This window comes from Globicephala melas, chromosome 12, assembly GCF_963455315.2.
Source record: "Globicephala melas chromosome 12, mGloMel1.2, whole genome shotgun sequence".
Classification (NCBI taxonomy): Eukaryota; Metazoa; Chordata; class Mammalia; order Artiodactyla; family Delphinidae; genus Globicephala; species Globicephala melas.
The window spans coordinates 66518962-66546003 of NC_083325.1; the positions used below are offsets into that span (position 1 = coordinate 66518962).

Below are 27042 nucleotides of genomic sequence, written 5' to 3' on the forward strand. Positions count from 1 at the left end.
TTACTTAAAAAAAAAAAAGAGGAGGCCAGACAGGAGCTCAGCCACTTGTCCAAGAGCAGCTGGGTCGCCCCAAGAGGCTCACCGCTGAGGGTCCTGACTTAAGCTGTCAGCCCCTGGCCTGCTCAGACTGCACGTGACCGTACAAAGGGGTCTAGTGACCGGCAAAAATAATAAACCACCCCCATAAACACACATATACACAAAGTAGATTTGTTATGCAGTTTACAAGCACGTTCCCATCAGACGGCAAGACCAGGACAGATGATACAGGGGAGCAGATGAGAGGGGGACACAGAAACATGGGATTTTCCAAGGCAAGACCCCATCCACACAGGGAGGCACGGGATGAGAACTGCAGCTGCGGGGGTGTGAGGGTAACTGGAAAGGCTCCCTGCAGCCAGAAGGAGAGGGAGAGCGAGAGTGAGAAGCCCCCTCGCAGGGCAGGCTGCAGGCCTCTCCCACTTGCTCGAGGAGCTGGAGGAAGTTATTGCCATCAGTGTGTGCAACACAAGCAGACAACACAGAGGTTGGGGGCAGAGGGGTGAGGGGGTGAGCGTTGGCTTCCCAGGACCAAGTCCTGCTGATGTGACAACAGCACACGCTGGTCCTCCTGCACCAGCGTTCTCCAGAGCCACACTAACCTTGAGGTATTAAGTACAACTCTACACGCATGTCCCAGCTGGGATCAAGCTGGACTGACTGGAGCCCCGAGGGGACACGGTGGGTGCCTCCGCTGGCCGAGTACGGCCCCAGGGAGGGTCTTGAGCACACCTCTTAGCTGCACCGTCCTGCTCTGAGATAGAGACGGTCTGAAGGGCTTGTCCTGCAATCTCTGCAGCTCCAGATGGTTCTTAACTATGACGAGAAGCTCTAAGTCCAAGCTAGCCTTCTCTTGCAACTTGCCCTTGCAGGGGTCAGGTGGGAGGTGAGGAGGGACGATGCTCCCTCGTCCTGTCCCCTGCATCCAGACACACCGCGGAAGAAGCCCAAGACCTCATGACACCCTTTAGTTTCAAATTCAATCCCCAGGCTGCTGCGTGAGAGCCTGTCACTGCCATCCAATAACTCCCAGGCTCTGCCAGCTCTCAGGACCTGCGTTAAAGCTCACTTCCCCCACAAGAAACAGAAAAAGCATCCTCCATTCGCCATTCAGCTCCCACCGGAAAAAGAGGCCAAGATCCCACGCGGGAATGGGTGCTGTGGCTGGCCAGGCTGGCTGGAATCTGCGGCAGGGCTGGCAGCCACCCGGCCTGACCGCTGTGCCAGGGCTGGGAGGGTGGAGATGAGGAGAAGGAAGGGCCAGCCAGGGGGAGCCCACCACTCTGTGCCTCTGCCCAAAGGGAGAGCAAGTGTGTGGGGGGGCAGGTGGGGATGGACCTTGGTGTCCAAGCATCTACATCGGCCCTCCAACAAGGGTGGGAAGGGCTCTCGCTACTTCCAGAAGGGCTGGGAGGCAAAAAGGATAAATCAGGGGAGCGCTCAACATTGCAGCCTCTTTAAAAACCTCCAGATTACGGGGGCACACGCACCTGCTAGGGCCTGAGGGGAGGGTCTGGAGAAGGAAACGGGAGGCGTTCCTGGCATCGGCATCACCTCCAGCTGGCTTTGCAGGTAGCCAGCCTCCACTGCTCTCCTCTGCCTGCCTCCCCATTACAGACCAACACACCTGAAACAAAAACAAAGGCTGGCAGTGGGCAAAACTAGAGAGAGATGAAGACTTTGTTGTCTGATGTCCCAGCAGCCAGAGCGAATGCTTGCTGGGTAGGTACTTCCTGGCTGCACTTCTCTGCTCAATGTTTTCTTTAAAATGTGTATTTTCTCTTTCATCTCCTGTTTGTTTTCTTGCCCCAGACGTTCCTTGCTAGCTTTGCACATCCCCCCATCCCAGCCCACCCCCAGAGCCCACTGGAATCCCACGGCTGCCCCCAGCCTGCTTGAGTTCAGATAAAGATCTCCAAGACGCCCGCCTCCCCGCACCCCCCAACCCCTGCTCTAAGCAGCTTCCTTTCTCAAAGGTCCGGCGTGTTGTCGCAGAGGGCTCCACTGCCCGACATCTCAAAAAAGGAAAAGAAAAGAAAAGAAAACCAACTCAGTGATTTGCAGGTGCAAAACGGAAGCCATCGTCTGACTTTTTCAGAACTATTGTGGCTCATGCTCTCCTTCCATGGTAGCGGGAAAGAACACAGTTCAGGTACAGATGCTGTCTGGTGTGACCCTGTGGGAGCCGGCGTGGACCCTACTGCTCCTTGTCTTCGTTCGGTGTCTCTTCACAGTTGTCCTGTTCATCCTCCTGGACCAAGAACTCCTCGGGGGGCCACCGGAGCTCCCCGCTCTCTACCTCCCCCTCTGTGGGCTCCACCACGATGGAGGGCAGACGGTCCTTCAGTTTGCAGCAGCGGTCGAAGTCTGACGGGTCAGGGAAGATCTGAAATAAAAGCGGAGAACCCCATCAGGTACATGTGCAGGACCGAGCCCCCGCTATACACCAGAGACCGTGCTACGCCCTTGGGATACTGGGGAGCAGCAGGTGGGATACTGCAGAGCATCAGGCAGGAGCCAGGGAACAAACTCTGGGGCAACAAAGGAAACCCAGACTAATCCTGAAGCTGAAAGTTTTCATGGCAGTGCCACCAAATTTGCGTTTGTACTTTTTGGTCTTGTTTTCAGATAAAAGAACTCAAAATCATGTCCACAGTGAGTCACATCTCCATTTGCAGCAAGCATTTTACTCTAGAAGTACAATGCATACAACAGGTGCTATAACATTAAATTCCTCCCAGGATAATTATTGGCACCTACCAGGTACTTTACATATATAATTTGGACCCAACACGGTCAGGCAGAAACATAGGTGCTGCTCACGCCACCTGAAAGAATCCCAGGAGATTCCTGGAGAAGGAGGTTGCCCAAACCATTCAGCCTGGAAACGAGCAGTGGTAGAATGGGATCAAACCCACGTCTGCCTGACTCCCAAGTCCGTGGCCAATATCACGTGCCTCTCAAGGAGACGGGTTCTGATCTCGCTGTAGCTGTAAAGTCAAAGTCAAATCAGGGTTGAAGGCATGGCCCCAGACACAGGCACATGAGAACATAATCCCAGGCTCTTTTTTCACCTGTAAACAACACCTGGCTCCTTGACGGCTCTACACCTGAAAGAGTCTACTTCTCTTTCCACAGTCCTGTCAACGAGGTTCCTTTTTCTGATGCCTACTGTGTGTCCTGACCAGAGCTGGGAGAAACCCCAAACCAGGCTATAAAATCCAGGCTCTGCGGATTCCCTTTGCGCACACTGCCCTGTGACTACAGCTGACCCAATTCTTTGCCCAGCAGCTTAAGTACTTAATCCAATGGGCTGCTGGTCTCCTGCCACACACAGCTCTCGGGGACACGCCAGAGAGCCGGAGAGAGGAGACTGTCTGGGACGCTTGGGCTCACAGAATCACACGGCACCTGCAAGGCCATCTCTTCCAACCTCTCCATTTGATAGATAAGGAAACTGAGGCCCAGAGGGGTCACGTGCTCAGGGTCACACAGCTTGTTAATGGCAAAAGAAAGGAAAGCAGACCCTGGAGGGGGTGGAGACACACATTTGAAGAGATCCCGGGGGTTCCCTGTGCCTGGCTCTGTTCCTTGGAGGTAGCAGAAGTGCTCTCCTAGAAACTCAGGCTTTCCCAACTTCTGGGGTGTTATGAGGGTACCCAATCTTATTGCACCTAGCCCCACGCAGTGCTGTCCCCATCAAGTCCCTGACCATGTCAGGGGCCACGTGGGGCTTCCGGGAATCAGGGGCCTCAACACAACCTCCCCAATCCCTGCAGACGAGTGATTATTAACCATTTATCCAATAAAGCCCTATTGCTGGGGGATTAAGTCTTAAGCCAGCTGCACAACCAGGCATCATTAAAGACTTAACGGGCTTATAAACAGGATCGTAATGGCGGCCAGGAGGAAAACAAGGCAGGGAGGGGCCAGGCTAGTGGGGTGAAGGGAGGCGCGGGAAAGATGACGCCCCCCTGCGGGCTGTCTCTTCCTGATGCAGCCAGCCCTGCAGGTCTGCCCCTGGACTGGGCTCTGCGCACAGACCCACATGCCGAGCAGGGAGAAGGTCAAGTGGCTTACTTGGGCCCCTCCTCACTTCTCCTCTGGGGAGCCGGAGCCTCCTGCTGTGGGTGAGGACACAGGTGCCCTTCCGAGCACAAGCCTTGGGCATGAGTGAGGGGAACCCCCACGAGTGGAAAGTATGCTACAGTTTACAAAGCTTTTTCAGATACCTCCGGTAGGCCTCACCTCCCCCCTCCCCCGCTGCCCAGGAGCAGAGAGACCTGGGGCTCTGAGGGTCACAAGGAAGAGCCAGGATTCAAACCTAGATCTCCTGTCTTCAACACCTGTGCCTCTTGAACAATGAATGGATGCCACTGAGTCAACATGCCCACTTCACAGAAAACTGACCAGGGAGGGTGGGCAAGACGCTAGGCCTTTTTTTTTTTTTAAGATTGATTACGATTGATTAAGATTAAGTTGGGGGTAGGAGTTTATTAATTAATTTAAGATTAAGATTGATTAAGTTGGGGGTAGGAATTTATTAATTAATTAATTTTTGCCTGTGTTGTGTCTTCATTTCTGTGCAAGGGCTTTCTCTAGTTGTGGCAAGCGGGGTCCACTCTTCATTGCGGTGCGCGGGCCTCTCACTGTCGTGGCCTCTCGTTGCGGAGCACAGGTTCCAGACGCGCAGGCTCAGTACTTGTGGCTCATGGGCCCAGTTGCTCCGCGGTATGTGGGATCCTCCCAGACCAGGGCTCGAACCTGTGTCCCCTGCATTGGCAGGCGGATTCTCAACCACTGCGCCACCAGGGAAGCCCAAGACCCTAGGCTTTAATGGCCCATTTGGCAGTTCAGGCCCCAGGATGACCATCTGGGCAGCTAGGTCCAGAAGATGAGCTGCCCCGTCCAAACAGTTGTTCTAAATCTTCAAGGACAGAGCTGCGAAATATCAAGAGGGGATGGACACCTGGCCCAAGACAGCCCTGGGCCCCTGCCTCTACCCTCTGACCTAAAGCCCAGGGCTGGGCTTGCGCTGTGACCCCCTGGCTGAGAGAGGTGGCGCCCGGCTCCTAGCTAGGATCGCACCCGCTGAGGAAGAGCCAGAGAGACAGGCAGCGGCAAGGCCAGCAGAAGCAGGAGGACGACGACAAGGGCGGAGAGCATATGATTTTGTTCTAAGCCGGGAATGCATCTTTAACTAAAAGTAGGGGGAAAAGTGTTAAAATAAGGAGGCTGCTGATGATGGAAGATATGCCAGGCACGTTTGCTGAGCAGAATCTCAGTCTTCACAATAATCCTCTGAAGTATGCAGTGGTGTGATCACTTTTTATAGATGAGGAAACTGAAGCACAGAGAGGGCAAGTGACTTACTCAAGGCCACAGAGCTAGGAAGCGGCTGAACGGGGACCCAAACTCAGACCCACAGGACTTCGAATGAGGCGCTCATTTGACAACACTTGGGTCAAGCCACATCAACCTTGACATCACTTGTACAACCCTAACCAAGACCTCTCAAACGCCCGGGCCTCAGTTTCTCTTTTTAAGAAGTGAAGAGTGAAGTGGCCTTCTGGTCTCACTAGGTGGGTGCAAAGCCTGGGCAAATACAGAGATGATAAAATGCTTTGAAGACATATGCTAAACTCAAATCGGAATGTCCTCTTTGGAGCAGTTTCAACAGGACTGCGAGAGCAGTCTCCAACAGCAGTTTCAAACTCCAAGCAAGAGGCAGAAATACTAACACAGTAATTAAAATAACTCTAAACAATGCCTTTCATACCAGGAGCCACACAATTAAGTCTTTTAAGTCCTTGGGGGAAGTCTGAGCATTGAACTTCTGATACTGCTTACTTGCCAGAGAACTTTGCTCCCTGAATTGCTCAAAGCAGGCGCCATGGAAAAAAAAACTTTTTTTCTTTTACAAAGCCTGTTAATTACATTTTTAAAAATCACTATAATAATCTAACCCTCCCATCAGAGATTATATTGTATTATCAGATAATACCAATTTATGCCTCTGAAAATTGTAGCTCTCTCCAAAGACAAACAAAACGCACCCAGAACCAACCAGCTTCTCATTTCCTCACATCCAGACAGAAAGCCTTGCAGAGCAAAGCTGAGTATTTTGCCAGTACAATCTTATCTCTGACAGCTGCCTAAGAGGCTGACCCCAAGGAGGTCAAGATTTTTCCACTAAGTCATGCTTTTTAATCATCTAGGCAGCAGAAAAATGAGAGGTTGCAACGGCAGTTTGACGGGGTGGGGAAGGCAGTGGAAAAAAGGACTCAAGTCAGACTTGCCAAGCACATGACAGGTAGAGTTGGGGCAGCAGGCCAGCCCAGCATGCTGTTTGCCTGCAGGAACTGGCCAGGAATAAAGCACTGCCCCTGTTCCAAAAAGAAACTGCTTCTGGTTAAACCTCTTACCCCAAAGCGTCCCTTCTCCTTGGACTGGAGAAGGGGAAAAAAATCCTTTTCGTTTCTCTCTGAAGCAAAAGGCTCCTCTCTAAGGTGTCCAGAAAGGAAGATGGGGAGGCTCTGAGAAGCATTTCCCACCCTCACCCTCCAGGGCAGAACAGATCACAAAGCATCCATCCCAGCTGTGATTCTCTCAGCCTTGCCCCTTCCTCTGTCCACCAACACCGGACTCCACATCCAGCTGTTACACTCGGCAGCCAGGGCTGATGGCTTGGATGAAACTAATAGACACCAAGTTCCCTCCTTTGCAAATGACATCTTGGAGATCACATGCACCAAGAACATCCCGGGCCCTGCATGTCCCACTGTGGGGAACAGCAGGCATTCAAACTTGGCAATGGTCGGGCTTCCCTGGTGGCGCAGTGGTTGAGAGTCTGCCTGCCGATGCAGGGGACACAGGTTCGTGCCCCGGTCCGGGAAGATCCCACATGCCGCAGAGCGGCTAGGCCCATGAGCCATGGCCGCTGAGCCTGCGCGTCCGGAGCCTGTGCTCCGCAACGAAGAGAGGCCACAGCTGTGAGAGGCCCGCATACCGCAAAAAAAAAACAAAAACAAACAAACAAACTTGGTAATGGTCGGGCTTCCCTGGTGGCGCAGTGGTTGAGAGTCTGCCTGCCGATGCAGGGGACACGGGTTCGTGCCCCGGTCTGGGAAGATCCCACATGCTGCGGAGCGGCTGGGCCCGTGAGCCATGGCCGCTGAGCCTGCGCGTCTGGAGCCTGTGCTCCGCAACGGGAGAGGCCACAACAGTGAGAGGCCCGCGTACCACAAAAACAACAACAAACAAATAAACAAACAAAAAACTTGGTAATGGTCAATTTTATAGCGGACACTTCTTCAAAGGCATCCTTTGCCAGGTGGCCTCCAATCCCAACAGGATCTGACATTTTGGGAACTCAAATGAGTTCACTCAAAAGGTCAAAGGAGGGGCTTCCCTGGTGGCACAGTTGTTTTAAGAATCCGCCTGCCAATGCAGGGGACACAGGTTCGAGCCCTGGTCCGGGAATATCTCACAAGCTGTGGAGCAACTAAGCCCGTGTGCCACAACTACTGAGCCTGTGCTCTAGAGCTCACGAGCCACAAGTACTGAGCCCATGTGCCACAACTACTGAAGTCCGCGTGCCTAGAGCCTGTGTTCCGCAACAAGAGAAGCCACCGCAATGAGAAGCCCACGTACTGCAATAAAGAGTAGCCCCTGCTCGCCGCAACTAAAGAAAGGCCACACGCAGCAAGGAAGACCCAACGCAGCCAAAACTAAATAAATAAAATAAATTAAAAAAAAAAAGGTCAAAGGAGCTTTAGGAACTTCTAGGAAGAAATGGTCTGTGAGATGTAGTTTGGATGCCAATATACTGGAATTTCTGCCTGTAGATCAGAGCTGTCCAACAGAACTTTCCGCAATAATAGAAATATTTTCTATCTGCGCTGTCCAATGGCAAACACCAGCCACATGTGTCTCTTAAGCACTTGAGGCTAAAATTTTTAATTCCCTTTCATTTTTATTAATATAAATTTATATGAAATATGTAAAGTTAATATAAATTGAAATAGCTACACAAATAAATAGATAAATATGAGGACATTGGTAAATAAATAGGACCTCATAAATATGAGGTCCTGAAAGCAGGACCGTCCAGGAAAGCTCAGGATGCTTGGCTAATAGACCGACATGGGAGGCCTGAGAGCAGAGAAGTCTGGGGTTGAAGGTGAGCCCCTGGAGATGCGGAATTAGTCAGCAGGCTTTTGTTGAAAGTATAAAAGTCACCGGTCAGTCGGCTCCCATTTCACCTACGGAGGGGAACTGAAAGGTAATACCAGGGCTCCAAAGGCCCGAAATTTGGGGGCCTAGCTATCGACTGTCTGCCTCTAAGCCAGGTGACCTAAACCTGGCTGCCTCTGGGGTGGGAGAGGAGAGAGATGCCTGGCACCTAGGATGGAAAATGAGCGACTCTGGTTGGAGCAGCCCTCCCCTGTGTGCGTGCATCCCTCAGCCGTCACCCCTGACAAACAACCCGAGCTGGCCACAAAGAAGGTGGAGGGCTCGGCAAAGAGCTGAGAGATGCTAATAGGGAAAGCGGACACCAGCAGGTAGAGGAGATGAAAGGTGGTTAACTAGATACAAAGGGCTAATTACCAGCTCTGCAAGCTGAGACCCAGGGAGCTCGGCCATCCTGCTCCTCTTTGCTGGGGTGGAACAGAGGAAGGAGGCGTGCTGGGGTGCGGGGGAGAGGGCAGGTGGGACAGAGGGCCTGCGATGAATAACCAGGTGGCTCTCCAAGGCCCCAAGAGGGATCTGCCTCGGCATCCAAAACCACACAGTGTGTCTCTCCCCTCTCTGGTTCCAGAGGAGGGGGTAGAAATGAACCTCAAACCTGTGATGGAAAATCTCCACTCCCACAGGTAGACCAGGAGTCTGAAAGATCTGGCTTTTCCCTTGTCCCCGTGCTTTATTATCTCTATGACTGGGGTCAAGTCGTTTTAACTTCTCTGAGCCTCAGTTGCCTCGTGAGTAAGATGAGGAAGGAATTTCCACTCTACAGTATTGTTGAAAGGATTACACGATGCTTCAGCCTGAGTGCCAGCAAGGAAGCCAACAGGCTCAAAGATGTGGAGGCCCATCGCCCCCCTTTCCTCATTTATAAATTGGGATTACTACTAATTCCCATCTTATAGGCTTTGGAGAGAATTAAATACAGGTATGTCTGTATGTTCTATAAACTTTAAATTCCTAATGATGGTTCTTATTAGGTAAAGCTGGGGTCCCCAGGGAGCATTTACAGTAAGGCACTGGAACGTCTGTAGCTGTGGCTTGGGACAGGAGGAAATTAGCAGCACTCCTGAGCTTGTGCTCACAAAGTCTAGGCCAGGTTCTCTGGACTTCTCCTACAGTACCTCTCTTTTCCCAGGGCATTGGTTAGGCCAACTGGAATGGAAGCCACTGCCTTGTCCAGATCCTGGCCTTGCAGTGGAAGCCCCTGCAGCGTAAGTCTCCCCATTACGCACCCTCCCCTCCTTCCCCCAGCCTACTCTAGGGGTGCCGCCTGGGTTTCTTATTTTTCCTGGAGAATAACAATGGATGGGCCTTGTGTGTTTATTCATTCCTAGGAAGGGCTGGTTTCTAACAATGGGCAGATCTCTACCAGCATCCTGCTCTGACAAAGGCTGAGTGAATGAGGGGCAGCTAATTCAAAAGAAAAGTACACCCTGCTTTTTGTCCCCTAACAATACGTGAAGGCAAGAAATAGTTCTTTGAAATCCTCGCCTCCTGCTATTTTATCATCATCATCATTATTTGCATTTTATTGACTTTTCAGAGTGAAACGTGGGTGGCAAGAACAGAAAGAATTATAGCAAAGGGGCACAGTGGCTACTGCCTGGATTCAGAGGATGGGGAAGAACATTCTAACACCTCCACTCAGATGCTAATGACCTCATTCTCCATCCTTGAGACTCACGTCACGCAAATCTCCCCTGGACTGGGGTTATAGACTATCCACCTCACCCTCTCCTACACTTCTCTGGTGTCTCTAATCCTACAGGAGACTTGAGCAGAGATTTGGGGCTTTATTAACAACTGTTGGATCTCCTTCCTTTGGATTAAAGATGCTTAAGCCTCCAGCCTTGAAACTTAAAAGAAAAGGAAATCCTCTGGATAAACACCATCTTTCATAAACATCTCTCCAACACACACCCATCCTGCAAGTCAGGAGTTCCAAATTCCAATTAATTAGCACGAATTGCTGCAGATAATTCGGGCCCAGCGAGCTGATGGGGCTTTTGTAATGTTACAGAACATCTCTCAAAGTTCTCCAGGGTGGTAAGAAAACACTGCAGCTTTCTGGCATAGGATGATTTCAAATACCCCCATCCAAATATGCCCCCTGACTATCTCATTATTGCCCTTTGAAAAGAAGACATGCTTCCCAGTCATCTCTGGGCCTTGGGGGATGGCCTCTCTCTCTCTCTCTCTCTCTCTCCTGCTGGTGCCACCCAGGTGTCCCAAAGCCACACACCCTCTCTCAGAAAGCCCAGACTGACAGGGCTGCCATTTCCAACCATTCCCTCATTCTTTGTTTTGGAGACAAAAATCTTGAATATTTAGCCTGGTCCCATAGCCTCCCATTCTCTTCTTGTCTGGGGTTCCCCTATTACCTGGCTTCCAAAACCATCGTTGGATGGAAACCACTCTCAAGTCTCTGAGGACTTGCTTACAGCCCAGACCCAGGGCCCTGCTTGGCCTTCAGTCACCACGACCTCTGCAGCACACTACCAGGCCAGCCTGCTTCAAGGCTGCTTCTCTCCTGATTCTCATGACCCTGCTCAGGTTCACCTGACCTGTCTAACCTCACCTTCCCTGTGCCCTCCCTGGACTTGGTGTCAGCCTAGGCTTTTCTCTGGACTCAGGCAGCTTCCCGGCTTCCACTGTCCATCTTAGGCTGAGGATTCCCCAATCCACGGCTTCACTGCCCTTTCCACCATCTGTGAAAGTCTCCACTTGGATGACATCCATCACCCCCAACTCACCTTTTCCCAAAGTGAGGTCATCAGCTAGTTTATATCTTTCTTTAAGTTAAAAACTTTTCTTCCCCTCTCCAACAGGAAGCCTTGCTTGATAGTAGGTCCAGTAAAAGAGGCCTGGAGATTATAGTTGATCGCAACTGCAGTATTGATGTGAAAACACTGAAGCAAACAGGGCTATGTTCCTAGAGGTCCGCTAATCTCATGGAGACCATCTACACCACCTGCACTAACAGGGAGGTGATGCCCAGCTAGCGTCTGATCAGACACATTCTGTTCAGTCTAGAGCAGTGGTTCTCAAAGCTTAATTCCTGAGCTCCTTTCAGGGACAGAGTGTCCATGGAGTTAAAATATTTTCTTAGTTAATACTAAGATGTTATTTGCCGTTTTTCCTGTGCTGATACTTGCGCTAATGGTATAAAAAGCAACGGTGGGTGAAATTGCTGGCACCTGAGCAAGAATTAATGCTGGCGGCAGCTGCAAACTGTGCTGGTGGTCATTGTATTCGTCACCACCTCCCACTTGCAATTAAAAAAAAACAAAAAACAACTTCGGGCTTCCCTGGTGGCGCAGTGGTTGAGAGTCCGCCTGCCGATGCAGGGGACGTGGGTTCGTGCCCCGGTCCGGGAGGATCCCACATGCCGCGGAGCGGCTGGGCCCGTGAGCCATGGCCGCTGGGCCTGCGCGTCCGGAGCCTGTGCTCCGCAATGGGAGAGGCCACAACAGTGAGAGGCCCGCGTACAGCAAAAAAAAAAAAAAAACAAAAAAACTTCATGTCCTTGATGAAGCAGTAAAGATTAATTTTTATTAAATATTGACTGTTAAGTACATGTTGTTTAATATACTCTGTGATGAAATGCAAAGTCGTTATACAACACTTCTGGTGCACATCAGAGCACAATGGTTGTCTCGCAGAAAAGCATTTATGGGATTGAGCGGTGAGCCGCTTTTTCCACGGGACGCCATTTTTAGTTGAAAGAATGATTGACCAACAACCATGGTTATTCAGACTTGGGTATTTGGCAGACCTGAGCCTAATATTTCAAAGAAAATGAGCCTGATATTTCAAAAAAATGACTGATGGTATTTGTTACCAATGATAAAAACTGAGGTCTCAAGCAAAAATTAGAATTTTGTAAAACTTGTATCAGCCACCATAATCTTGACAGTTTCCTATCACTTGAAGAATTTCTGATGAGACCACATATTAACTAATGTAATTTTTTTTGATATTATGTAACAAAATGTGTTAACTTTGGAAGATCTGCATAACTCAGCAAACCTATATTTTCCAAATGATCAGTACAGCACGTTATGAAAACAAGCATGCGTAAAAGATTCGTTCAAAGTGCAAGATAGGCTAATGAATTTTAATGTAAGAGTACAGAAAGTTCATTGATAAGGTTTCAGATTCCACATTACCACTAACCTTTAAGAAACTACCACTTACTGAGTTTTGCCAAAATATCAAAGAAAAATATATGAAAAGGCTACTAAAATATTTCTCCCTTTTCTAAGTACATATCTGCATAGGCCAGATTTTCTTCATGTACTTCAACCAACACCGATAACAACAGATTGGAAGCAGAAGCAGATGTGAGACTCTAGCTGTCTTCTATTAAGCCAGATATCAAACAGATTTGCAAAAATGTGAAACCTTTCTTTGTGCTGAACTTTTTTTTTGTTTTGGAAAATATATTTATTTTTATTAAAAATCATTACTTATATTAACATGTAATGGTTTTATTGTCATTTTAAAGGAATTAATAAATAATAAAATTTTTAAACTTTTAATATCAAAAGATATAACCCACATAAACAAATATCTCTGGGGGTCCTAAATAATTTTTTAAAAAGTAAAAGGGACTGAGATTTAAAAATTTGAGAGCCAATGGCCTGGAGAAAAAAATACCTTCACAAAGATGACTCCATAAGTCAAGGTTGAAGGATAATATGTTTTAAAACTGGAAAAGATTTGAGGGGAACATAAGAGGTGCCTTCAAATACTTAAAAGGCTGACATGAAGTCTAAGAGAGAGCAGATTTTTTTTAACTCCAGGGGGCCTATCTAAGATCAGAATGGAGGATTTCACCGCATTATACAACTTCTAACAAAAATGATAGAATCAACTCTCTCCATTACAGATGGGGAAGGCAAGGTCCAAAGAGATGCTGGGAGTGGCCTGAAATGACATAGACAGTAGCAAAGCCAAGATTAGAAACCAGTTATCCAGATTCATACTTCATAATCCCGCTGCGCTGAAAGGTTCTGAGCTCCGTATCACTGGCAATGTCCAAAGAACACGTAAGTGACCCAGTGCCACGCTACTGTAGAGTGCATTCTCACATCTGATAGAGACTGGCCCAGTCTCTAAGGTACCCTCCCACTCTGAGATGCTACGGTATCTCAGTTTTGATCCCAAGGAAAATATCTATATCCACGATCTCCAAACTTGGAGATTGAAAGAATCTTGAAAGAATTTTGAAAGAATTGAAAGAATTTTGAAAAACTGTCTCCTTTCACACCTTTTAAAACCGACACCTAAAACTTCTGCTATATTATAAATATTACCATTTTAAAATAAACTTTTATGCCACTCTTTTAAATAAGTACTCAATGGCTTATAAACACCATAGCAATTTGATATCTACCATCACCTATTTTAAAAACTCATAAACAAGCTCGTAAGTCAAATCTTATTCCTTTCTCTACTTGAAAATGTATTTCCATTCTACTGCTCCATAGAATTTTATATTAATGTATTTTCATGTTTGAAAGTTTTTAGTCATTAGCTTTTTTCATACTTCTCTGCAATAAAAAGATGTATTTGTAAATTGGCTTTTAATGTTTTTATGTCCCATGACCCTAAGCCTTGTTAGTTAAAAAAATAAAATTCTGGATTGGCTTATTGCAGCTATTAGTATATAAGTAATCAATAAACATACCACAAATAATTATTAAACGCAAAGGTAATTTTTCACTGTTTTTTTTATAGATAGGTGGGATTTATGAAGCTTCTTAGACAGTAACATTTTTATATGGTCCATTTGTTCGATTCTCCTAAGGTTTCTATACGCTGGGAAGGCACCTTGAAAGATTCACGTAGGTGAGAAGCAGGTCCTCTTACAAAGGGGGTGGAGGGCAATCTTGATAGGAAAGGTAGGAAAAGAAAACTGGTGAAGCCTGTCTTCAGGAAACGCAATTTTAGAAAAGGAACAGAAGGAAGCTAAAGATGTGGAAATTGATTTCTCCAAAATGCTCTCTGCTGTCGTATCCCTTGAAAGTTTCTGTGAACCTCAGGGGCAGCTGAGGTTTTAACACTTTGGTTTTAACACTTCGTTAAAACATGAAGGGGTGTATACACAGAACCTGATTAAGAAGTAATCTGGCATTAAAACCTCCAATATTAGGGTGCCAAGGAAAACAGCCAAGAACGTTTCTGATATGGCTTTAACTGCTATATCCAAGGGGGCAAATGACCAAAGAAATACAGAAATCATAATTTAGTATTAGCTTATCTTTAAGAATGCTTCCGTCCAAGAGGACAGATTCAACTCTTGAAGAAAAAAAATTCCTTCATGGTAACAACGGTGACGCCAGTCCCAGGAAGTCAGGCACCACCATGGTTATGCTTTCCCGTCCACATACACACTATGGCTCAATTATATTTTTTCTTTCCTCACTTGTTTAAAACATTTAAAAAATAAAATAAAATTCTATCACTACATAAATGGAAAAGTAGTATTACTTGTCATAGGTAATAACCATAAAATACACTAACATTTTCAAAGTTTGTCTGTGTAACACCTAAATTAACTTTGTAAACCGCCAGGCATATTGGACTCTACTGGAACATTGGCCTAGGCTGTTTACCTGTCGCAAAGAACCTGGAACCTTGCAGGGCTATTGGGTGGAAGGCCCTTGAACACTGGCCCAAGACTTCCATTATGTTCAGATCTACTTCTAAGAGCCCAGTTCATCCTTGATTCCAGGGAAGCAATATTTCTAAACCATGACCATTCCATAAGCCAGACCTGGAACCCCAGGAAAACCAAGATGGTTCAGGGGACTAAACGTGCATCTGTTCAACCTTCGTGGGTATCCAAGCCAAGGCAACTACCCTGGTCTTCCTCAAGGTCACACGGTGCTCCAATGTCATTAACAGAATAAAGGAGATAAGTAGGGGAATGGCCAACTCATATACATTTGTAATTCACAGAGCATGTCAACATACCCACTATGGGACAAGAATGTCCCTGGCTAATTTGCAATGCTGGCTAAATGGTGCCTAAACATCATTAACTGTTATCATCTCTGCTCAAAATAAGCAGTTAACAAACTAGGGGAAGATGTACAACATCTCCCAAACACTTTAAAGTAACCAAACACCTTTCTGACTCTCTCCACAAAGCTCCTCCATCATCCCATTGGTATAGATTTTACAACCCTGAGATTCTATTTGTAGAGCTTTCAATGCTGGGAGCTTATACTATGATAAACTCTTTTATTTGTCTTCTGTTATTAAGGTAATATATAATCAAGAGGCTTAATGATGTTTAATCTCTTTGATTCAGCAATTCTACTTCCAGGAATTTATTCTGAGGAAACAAATCAGACCTGCGCAGAGATTTGTGTAAAATGATATTCAAAGCAGTGTTCTCTGTAAGAACAAAATATGCCACAACCTAAATATTCAGCAATAAGTGGTACATAACAAAATGAAATGCCATTTTACAAAGAAAACCAAGTGACAGGGACATAGTCACAATATTATACGAAGTGAAAAAAGATTCACTCTGGCACATACAGTTTTACCTCAATTTTATTTTTTTAATAAAAATGCATATAAAATACTGGAAGTAAACATACCAAAATATTTCAGTGATAGGAATATGGGCATTTAAAATTTCGTTTGTACTTCTCTATATTTTCCTAAATTTCTAAAAGGAATTAATATCACCTTTATAATTATAACACACACACACGTGCACACACACACACTCTCTTACACCTTTTGACTCAGAAATTCTATTCCTAAGACTCTAAGGAAATAGTATAAACTATGGACAAAGATTTATATATAAAATTATATATATATTATCACATTATTTATAAGAGAAAAATATATACAATTTAAAAATAATTCAACAATTGGAGAATGGTGAAAAAATCATGTTGTAACTTTATAACTTTGTGCAGTTATTAAAATGCTGGCTTTGAAGCATTTTTAAGATAAATTTTGGGCTTCCCTGGTGGTGCAGTGGTTAAGAATCCATCTGCCAATGCAAGGGACACGGGTTCGAGCCCTGGTCCAGGAAGATCCCACATGCCGTGGAGCAACTAAGCCTGTGCGCCACAACTACTGAGACTGCGCTCTACAGCTCATGAGCCAGAACTACTGAGCCCGTGAGCCACAACTATGGAAGCCCGCGTGCCTAGAGCCCGTGCTCCGCAACAAGAGAAGCCACCGCAATGAGAAGCCTGCACACCACAATGAAGAGTAGCCCCCGCTCGCCGCACCTAGAGAAAAGCCCGTGCACAGCAACAAAGACCCAACTCAGCCAAAAATAAAAATAAATAGAATAAATTAATTTATTTAAAAAAAGATAAGTTGTGATGATGTGATGCTGATGACTTACATACCATTAAGTAAAAAAGCAGAACGCAACCCTGTGTGATCTTGGCCATATAAAAACAACTTCTGTGGAAAAGATGCTAAAATGTTAACAGTTGCGATTTATGCATGGTGAGATTATGGTGACTGGAAAAAAAAGTTTAAAGAAGAAAATAAAAATTCCATAATGGGCCTATGCTACTTTAAAAATTTGAAAAGTAAGCATAAGAATAATAAAATACATAGTTTGCCAGTGAAAATATGAAATTACTCAAAAAAGGGGAAGGAAAAGAAAATTTTCCTGTAATTACAGCACTCTGATCTAAAACAACTGCTATTAACATTCTGCTGTCTGCCCTTTTGGTCGTGTGTGTGTGTGCGCATGTGTGTGTGAGTTCATGTAAGTGCATGCGAGTGTGTGTGTGTGTGTGTGTGTGTGAGCCTCTGTAGGCATCTCAGGCTCTGTCCCATGGGGATCAGCAGCTGAGCCTGGGGCTGCCCACACACCTTGGGCTAATGCTCACCTGCAGATAAATTAGAACTGACACATAGGGCTGTGTCTGGAGAAAATGGTTAGGAATTTGGGAAAACCAAGGATGCTCTCAAATCCAGGGTGGACATGTGTTTCAAGCTCTACAAAGTAAAGACAGGAGATGAATTCAAGGTATACTAATTAATTCTGCCTGGCAACCACCTTCAGGTTCAAGTTAGGAGAAAGTCAGACCTAGAGACCAACGCCCCCCTGACTGAGGTTTGTGACTTCCCTCTTTGCTCAGGGCAGTTCTCCTTTGGATGAGAGATCTGGAACCTTCCTTCCCATTGGCTCCAGTACAATTACTGGCTGAGTTGCAAGTAGTCGATGTCGCTTCAGCTAAATGCTTGGGTGCCTCTTCTATACAGTTTACCTAAAAGGGGCTTCTGACAGTGTAAGGCAATTAATTCTAGCAGTGAGGGGACTGAGGGAGCTCCCAAACTTCCCTTGAGGTCAAAACAGGCTGGAGAAACTTTTGGAAAATATTAATTTTTTTCTAAGATAGGTCTGTGCAATGAGGGGCCCTCCCCCAGTCAAGGAATGGGGAGCAGACACAGGAGCCGATTGACTGATCAAGAATTCTCCTGAGCTGGGCTCCAGGACAAGGGAAGGGCAGGTGGCGAGGTGAGAGACAGCTGAGGGGGGCGCAGGGTCTATGAGACTGAAAAGGAACGAAGCCCCGGCAACTTTGGGCCCCGTGTGAATGAGGGCCTGTCTTCATCCTCCGAGGAGTATTTCAGGACTCGGGCCTGACAGATCATTTCAGGACATTCACTAGACACCCAGGAATAGCTCTTGGCTCCAGTCACAAGATGCGCCACCCAAACTCATCCATTTCCCTAATGGTACAATCCTCCTCTCTATCCGACCCGGGAGACTGGGTCACCATAGAGAAAATGCTGATTCTATAAAAACCGGCGCCGTGGGATAGCCGAGGTGGAGGCATAATTCTCAGTTCAGGAAAGGGAGAGAGGAAGTGTCCAATCAATCATACAGCATCCATTAAGCAACTACTCGCAGGACACTGTGCCCGGCATTGTGGGAACAAAGCCGTCTAAGACACAGACCCTGGGCCTGGAGAGGGATGAACACACCACCGCCTGAGAGGCCTCAGGCCTAACACAGGCCCTTTGAGAGATGGCCAGGTTGTATGGCTCCAGTGTGTGTCACGTTGGCTAGGGAAGCGAAGAAAGCTTGTTCTCTCCCTGGCAGTGCTACAGACTCACTGCTGTGACCACAGTGTGTGTGTTGGGGAGGAACCCCATGGGAATAATTCCAGCCCTCTGCAGGCCCTCACCCAGGGGCATTGCAAAACACTGAACACCATGTTTGTGTCAAGGCCTTGGGCACTGAAGGAAGGTGCTGGATCCCTCATACAAAGGAGACGTGACCTGAAACTGACGTGACCTGGGCACTGACTCAAAAAGAGGCCACACGGGGCTTCCCTGGTGGCGCAGTCGTTGAGAATCCGCCTGCCGATGCAGGGGACACGGGTTCGTGCCCCAGTCCGGGAAGATCCCACATGCCACGGAGCGGCTGGGCCCGTGAGCCATGGCCGCTGAGCCTGCGCGTCCGGAGCCTGTGCTCCGCAACGGGAGAGGCCACAACAGGGAGAGGCCCAAGTACCGCAAAAAAAAAAAAAAAGAGGCAGCACGTTCAGACGCCACCCAAAGACATGAACTCCTTGTGCCTCTGAACCTTGTGGCCCTAACTGCCTGTTTGCCTCATGTTCTTATGAATTGTACCAAGCAGGGAGCAGGGTGGACGGGGTAGGGAGAGGAAAAAGAAAACTCACTGGGATTCCAGGAGCATGTCGTGTCTATGAGGGGGACATCTCCTGCCAAGTGCTTTGGAATTTTAGCTTTATGTTTCTTCAGGGACAACTGAGGCTTTTTTAAGTCTGATGTGAAAGATGTTTTCCTGGTGACCATGGGACTTCTGTGCGCCTGCCCAGCTGGGCCTCCAAAACTCTTGAGAACATGTGGGGTACCACAGCTGGGAGTATCCAACGAGACAAGGGCACCAGGAGGAGGAGACAAAGGGAGGTGATGACTTATGCCTGGAGTGGCCTTGTGAGCGGGGGCTTGAGGGAGGCGAACAGAGACAGGCGCAGGAACCCCAGCCCATCATTGATTTCAACACCTGCATTTACATGGGTGGGAGCAAGGAGAGCCAGCCTTGGGGGTCTCATAAAGAAAGGCTCAGCAGAGAGGTGAGTGAAGAGAAAGTGTTTCCGAAGTGCTACCTGACTTTAGAGGTTCAACTGAGACTATTCTTTGAGAGAGGAGTTGCTGCTTCTGATAAAGAGCGAGGAGGGAGAGATAAAGGAGTCGTCTATTGTTGGGCCTTGGAGATGGAAGAAGCAGAGAGCTTCTATCTGGGGAGGAGCTATTCTCAGCCAACACAGTGCATTAGACCCGTCCTAATGCAGAGCTAAAAGCGAGGCTCAGACTGCAAGAAGCTAACGGCAGGGCTGTGGCAGGAGAAGGTCACCCACCACTGTCCCTTCTCCCTATCCTATAAAACGCCAGGATATCCCTCCCTCCTGTCGGGAAATGCAGGGGAAGCTCTTAAGGAAGGCCCAGAACACGGGGCACTGTGGTACATGTAGAATTAGCGCCTCTGGCTTACAGTGCATCCTCCCTGGCTCCCCTCATCTGACTGGTGGGTGGCCGTTAAATGGTAGGAGTATGAGACCAAGAACAGCAAGAGGAATACAAAAGGTGACCAGGGAGGGACGTGTATGCTGATCAGAGAGGAATTTAAAGGGCCTTGGGATGGATAAAAGTTATCAGATCTTGGTCCAGTTGCTTTAGATGGGACAGTCTTAAGTGAAAACTGGGGAGCCATATCTCTGTCTAGAACTTAGCAAGGGGGATAGAACTGCAAAAGCCTCAGCAAACTGTGCTGGGGGAAGCTAGGCAGCACAGCCCTTGGTGGTGGCAGCATCAGTGTCCACAGGCAAATGCCCAGGTCCCTTCTCCAGGCCAACTCAGGCCCAGCACGGAAGGAGACGCAGTCAGAGAGGCATTCTGAATTGCCACATTCTTAGAGTCCCTAGAGCTGGGATGGGGGAGCCTGCAAGGCAGCCACTGACCTGCTCCCCTGAATTAGGGAAAGGAAGAAGGCATTAGGCGCAGACGTTCCCATCCCAGGGGCCAGAGAACAGGAGGCTGACAGATGCAGTGTGGGAAGCGAGCTGCAGCCAGCAGGGGCAGAAATGTCCACATGGAGACCCTCCCACTCAGCCCTGTGAGCTGGCCGCCACTCCCATCCCGCCCAACATGTCCTCTACTTTCTAGTAACCATTCACTCACCCACCCCACGGGGTGTCATAATTCATGCCAAGTGAGAGAGCTGACGTGCATTGCACATACTGAATTGACTCTCCAAATAAATGTTAAAGACAAAACAAGGCACCGGCTCTGTGGATTTTTATACATGCTAACTCCCTAAGCACAAGAGACGGGCTTACCCGAAATCTTTCAGGGGATAAAAAGACATCTATCTGACCCTGAGGAGGCCCTTTAAAAATTCTAAGGCAGAAGTGAAGGTGGGCAGCTTCAGAACCAAGAGACTCAATTTAACTGAAAGCACCACCATCCATTTAGCACCTGCTCTGTGAAAGCCCAGGGCCAGCAGGCACCTTGGGTTGGGGAGGGCTGCAGGAGGGGTGATTGATGGCTGATGGGCACAAAGAGGGAATAAGTCATCCCCTGCCCTCGGACACATGGGCAGGGAGAAGGTCAGGCAGGACCACGGCAGCATCATTTAAGCACAAATGCCACAGGTGCTGGAGAAGAAGGAGATCACATCTGGGGCAGAGAAATCAGGAAAGCTTCCTTCTGGGTAGGTCTGGAAGGTGGGGGAACAACTGACAAATTCCAGTGTGCCTATTTATTTTATGACCTTGTTTCAAGGTCAAACCACAAGTCTGAGATTCTATTTCAACTGCCAAGTTGGGATTGATGTCTCCTTCCCACTTTTAGTTCCTTGGAAAAGCAGGTCGCAGTAAAAGCCATGTACTATTATTACCTTCAGGAGGAATGCCAAGAACAGAGTTCAAAGATCTCCTGCCCCCAGAGCCAAGCCTAGCCTGAGCATGTACAATGGACAGGCTCCAGCCAAGTGCAGCCCCAGCCAATCCCCAGAGCTCTGGTGGGAATGTGTTTAATTGGATGGCACTGGCTTTGAGTGGGCCCAGAAAATACCGGTCTCATGACAATTGGCAGACCAGTTTGCTGCACAGCCCTGCGCCTGGCTGAAACAGGGGCAAGCCAAGGGGTATCTGAAGGTGCAACAAAATTAGAGGTGGAAGTGTCCTCTCAAAGTCTCTTTCAAGGCCCAGCCCCAGTCTGACCTCCTTCTCCCAAGCCTTCAGATTGCCACACATCCCTGGACTGACCGTAGCTTTCATATTGCTCCACCAGATGGCCTGTGTTCCAGTTATGTACATGCTAGTTTCCCACGTGAGCCCTGGACCCTTCCTACAATGCCCAGCATAGCATGTTACGTACAGCAAGTGTCCAATAAATACCGCTTGCTTGACGATAACCACCTCTCTCCCCTTTCTCTTCACGAGGCAACCAGAAGACCTTTCTGAAATCTTGTGACAGAGTGCTTTGAAGTTCTAGGTAAGATATTTTGGAACTGTGCAGTAGTCCCCACTCAGGTAGCAGGGCAGATTTCCTGAGAGGCTGTGAAAACTGGGCCCTAAGTCTAGCACCACAAAGGAAGATTTGAGGGCCCTTTTCTTAGGCAGCATTGAGTTATCTTAGGAACCCAGAGGTGATTTTATTTTCCTCCTGCCGTGGCAGCCCCAATTCAGCTGTCCTCACCCAGCACTGCAGCCCCTTCTAGGGTCATGACCTGTTCTTACCCTCAGATCCAGCGGAATGGGCTGAAGGTCAAGAAAACTGCCCTGTAGGACCTGGTCCTTTATCCTGGAACAAGTTCAAAAGGAGAATATCAAAAAGCACACACAGACATACTGATGACTGTGTTTGGAAAGGTTTTGTGATGGAAATCTAAAACCCAGAACTGAAAAAACAAAAAAAACAAAAAACACCTCACCTGTAACCACAAAGAGATTCAGTCTGATTCAGTGGCTTGGAAACTGGTATCCAAAAACACCCCAGCTGGTAGGTCAGGAAACTTCTACCCTCCCACAGGCTGTGGGGCTTTCAATTGTCTCTCTCAGACCCACTCTGAGGGTGGAAGGTACAAAACCAACCAGGAAAGGGTATTTTCCCCCTCCCTCTGAATCCCCTCAGCCTACCTGAAAACTTATTTCCAGCCAGCAAAAGGGGCTTGGCCATTTTGACACACAACAAAGGGGCCTTCTCTAACCTCCCAAGTGTGTCTGAGGTGACTCTTGCTGTCACCTGCCAAATTACCTTACCCAACCTTAGCTTTCATCTCAGCTCTCTTTGATCACCCTCCCTCCATCACACCCACCCAGCTTTCTATTTTCTCTTCCTTCACAAAACAAATGCCCCTGGAATGGTTCTAAGGCAGAACAAGTCTAGATTCTAGCCAAGAGCCAACCTCAAGGCACAGACACATGATACATCAGAAGAGCAAGGTTTTGGAGTTCGAGACTCAAGTCATCCACTCAGTCTGAGCCTGTTTCCTCATCTGTGAAACAGAACAAAAATTCCCATCTCAGTGCCCACGGTCAAGAGTGAATGAGTAACATTTGTAAAGTGCATGGCCCATAGCCACATTCAGTTAATATCTGCTGAATGAGCCCATCACACTTCATTCATCTTCCCCGGCCAGCCATCCTACACAATTTCCCTAGCTCCGAGATCTTCCCTTAAGAACAGACTCTTTCCTCCCCTGAAGGTAATAACGTAGGCACTCTTCTTGGAAATCTGAAAACAGTTCACTGCTTCGGCGCTATCTGGAGGTCTCTGCAGCGGGCTGTGGGCAGTGGAAAGTGAATGGCAGGCCAGAATCTGAATGGGCTGAGAATCTGAAGGTGTTACTTAGACCACTTTTTTGGTCCTTATATACCCTGGATCCACCACACAGCATAATCTCTACGCTGGCTCCTGGCAATAACATCCCTGAGAGAGCTACCCTTCTGGGAAAGGTCTCTTCAACTCTAAGTAGTTTGAACATTAACCCTGTTGGAATCAGTTGGTCAACCATCAACCAGAGGAAGAAAGCAGCGTTTGACACAGCAATGCCTCCACCAGACTACCCTTCCCCATAAGCTGCCCCTCACAGCAATGTTGCTACTGCCCAAGGCTTGGGTGGGGAGGGAAGTTCTGATCTGAACTGACTGCACATTATCACTTCCCCCTTTGCCACCATGAAGGGGAGAGTCCACAGCAGCCAGGATGACTAATTAATAACATCAGCTCATGCTTCCTGAACGCTTACTGCCTCCCAGGTACTGTGAATGCCTTATCCATGTCATCTCATCATGTTGAATCTTCACCACAATTCTGTGAAGTAAGGACTCTTGTTGCCCCATTTTACAGATTAAGAAACCGAGGCTTACTGGCATTAGGGGACTTTCTCAAGGGCGCATAGCTCTTACAAACAGCACTGGGATATAGAACCAAGTCTGCCTCCAGCCCCAGCAAAAGACACTAGGCTCTAAGGAACCAGAAGGAAGCCAGTACTGAACTTACCTGATAGGAAAGGCCATCCTTTCGGGGGCTGAGGCCTATTTCCTCCATGGATGGGGTGTTCATCATCACCTCAGTCATCTCGGCTGATCTCAGATAGTCAGGGCTGCCAAGAAACCCAGAGCAAAAGTCAACAAACACACGCACTTTCACATGCCTACTCTCAGTGCCTTCTGCTGTTAAATTAGAGGACTGCCTGGAAGCAGGATGAGAGGTGTTCAAAACAGAACTCGCTGAAAAACGAGCTCATGCCCCGAGGAAGCACCTTACAAGCCTAGAGCATCAGGGCTCTCAACCTCCACCAACAAAGCCCATTGTCTGAAAACTGCTCTGGCAAACCTCCTCTTCCCTCCTCTCCTGTACTAGTCCCTACTGGCACAGAGCGACTCTGGATTTTCTTTTAAGTGACAGAACTAGGAAAAAAAAAAAAAAAACAGTAAGTAGCTGAGGCCGTCTATCTATATTAAAACCAATTCAACCCATCTCTAGGGGAACTGAATATTATTATTACATAATGATAACAGGTCAATCTCAGAGAAACCAAGTTCGATAATGCTGCCTTCCTAAATTTCTCTCTGTGTCTCTGGTGTTCCTTTTTGCAAAATGTCCCACTTAAAGCCCCAAAGGGTCAGCTTTCTGAAAGCTTCACATCTGCCATCCAACCTCCTTCTCGAGCCCCAGCCACAGCAGCTGCAAGCTCACAGCTTGAAAAACATCCCCTGGATTAAAAGCCTTAAGGATGCCCGGACTCTGACTGCAAAGGAAATTTCCAGAGGGGCCAAGCTGGCCCACCAATGGCTGACATGTGAAAGTGCTTTGTACTCTGTAAGCAGGATACAAATGTTCCATTATCCTCACACAAGCCACGGGCACGTACAGGGTCCCGAATGTGTAATGCCAAATAGCACATACCAAAGTCAGTGTACTCCCTACACAACAGGCAATATTTTCACCATCATGCCTTTACACATGGTTAAAAAAAAAAAATGTAGGGTAGGCCTTAGAAAGACTGTATCTAAGGAAACAGGGGTACCAAACTCTTCTTCATTTTACAGCTACTACATAGAGTAGAAATGGCACAGGAGTTGGAAACAGAAGCAATAGGTTCTGGTCCAAGCTATGCCACTCAAGTGCTGTGTGATCTTGAACAGGTCATATAACCTCTCTGAGCTGCAGATGTGCTGTTAGTCTGTTACCACGATGCTAATAATGCATATCTCACAGTTATGGTAAAGGACTAATCTCTGGGGGGGAAAGCATTGCAAACCATGAAATGCCAATCAACTGTAAAATAATACCAAACCTTAATCTCTCAGGGGACAATAACCCTGATGAGTCTGAACACCATTTTGGCAAGTTTTGAGTGGCCAGGGGCACACAGCCTCCACTGCCTTCCAAGTCTCACCCATATGGTACCTGGAGGTGGGAGGGAAGGAGAGCTCAGAGGAGAGAGGTACGCAAGCCTCCGGGGTGAGGAAGTTTTTACTTTGAGAGTTCAGTCTCCTTTCTAAACAGAGACGGGCTGGATTGGGGGAGGGGAGACTAAAAGAAGATGCTAGGCTTCCGGGCAAGTTTAGGGTCAGGAGCTAGGACTCCAAAGTCAGTTTCCCCCTGGGTTATGGAGAGGCTACTGCCCACCCCCAACGTAATGGGCCAGAAGAGCGCCCACCGGGCTCTCGCCAGGCTCTTAGCCTGGTGTCCGGGCGTTCGCTCCTCGCTCCCGGCTGTGGCGCGGGGCCGAAAAGTTGAAGCAAGAAGCATGAGCTTTCCGGTATCTGAGCTGAGCAGGACTGCGCGGACATGGAGCCTGCGGGGCCGGGCTCTCCACGCCCGCACCTGGGAGCGAGCTCCAGGCCGCCAGTGCTCGCCCCCCGACAGCTCTTCCTCTTCCCCAGAGCAGGAAGGAAGCAGCAGCCGGTGCGCAAGTCCCAGCGGCCGTGGGTCTCGCTCTTCAACGAGGCGGGCGCCCGGGGCGCATCCCTCCCAGCCCCGATACCCGGTCGGGTGCAACCTCCGCCTCCCCCCACCCGGCCCGGGCTCCTTCCCGGCGGGCCCGGTGAGGGCGGCTCCTCCCCAACCCGGGGCCCCATCAAGGCGCGTCGGGTTTAGGGTCTATGGAGAGAAAAGGGATCGAGAGGGTGCAGCGAGGAACTGTGCTGCTGCCTGTGGCTTCAGTCGGGTTACGTGTGGGGAGAGCGTTTTCCCTCACCCTTCGGAGCTCTGCAAAAGCCGCCGCTGCACCAGCTCAGCCCCGCTGCCGCCGGCCTCGACGCCAAGATTTGCATGCAAACAAAAAGGAAAAGGGGAGGGGCCCGGGGAGAGCAGGAGCCCCCTACGCCAGGCAGGGCGCGCGCCTCCCGCAGCCCTCCGCGACGGGGCTTTTATTAGCCGGGTTCAGCCGTGACCCCTGGTTCTCCCCCGACCCCACTACGGCCGTACGCACACCCTCCCAGCCGTCACTTAAGTGAGAGCTTCGAGTTCACTTCCTTTGTCTGGATGCTCTCAGCGCCACCTCCCCACCCCCACCTTTGCAACCTTGACGTTGACTCCTGCTCCGGCTTGGGCGGCGGGTTAGTGCCCGGCGCCCGCGCCACCCGCTGCCCTCGCACAGAGCAGGCACGAGCAGGCGCCCGGGCCCCGCAGCCACGGCCGCGAGACGGATGCCCGCCGAGGGCGCAGGATACTCACCAGTGAATGGGGAAATATACAGACATGAAGTCCTAGGGGAGCCTGACCCACGCCCTTGTGATTTAAACACGGTCACTGCGTCTCGGGTAAGGATGTCACGGGCGCAGACAGGCGCGGCAGGCTGCCGAGTGTGGGCACTGGGCGTTCGCCGGTCCGCCTCCCGGAGACAGCCCCACTGCCAGCAGCGTCGGCAAAGCAGACGGAGCTCTCGGCTCTCCACCGAGCTCGCGGCCCCACAAAGAGCCCAGGAAGCCGTATTTATAGGGGCGGGGGCGGGGCTCGGCTCCGGGAGGCCCCGCCCCCCCTCGCCCACTCCTGGAATAACGTCACCAAAATCATGAATGGCTTCGGCGCTCGCAGCTCCCGCTGGCGGCGGCTCGGGGGCGCGCTCGGCTCTGCTCCCCGAGGGCAGTGGTTTGCTGCAGCTTCTAGCCCGGCCCCCACCCCACGACTCACACACTCAAACACGCGCGTGGCCACGCGCGCGCGCACACACACGCACGCAAGGGGACCGGAGTTCAATGTCAACGCTAC

General features: G+C 48.9%; 1 protein-coding gene across 1 annotated transcript; it reads right to left on the reverse strand.

The window, feature by feature from the left end:
- Positions 1-502: 502 nt before the first annotated feature.
- On the reverse strand, positions 503-26758 carry LBH (LBH regulator of WNT signaling pathway). The gene is made up of 3 exons (XM_030858028.3): positions 26509-26758; positions 23824-23926; positions 503-2425 (listed from the first exon to the last, which is right to left on the reverse strand). Exons 1-3 carry the CDS (start codon positions 26532-26534, stop codon positions 2237-2239), a joined length of 318 nt encoding a protein of 105 aa, XP_030713888.1. The 5' UTR covers positions 26535-26758; the 3' UTR covers positions 503-2236.
- Positions 26759-27042: the final 284 nt, after the last annotated feature.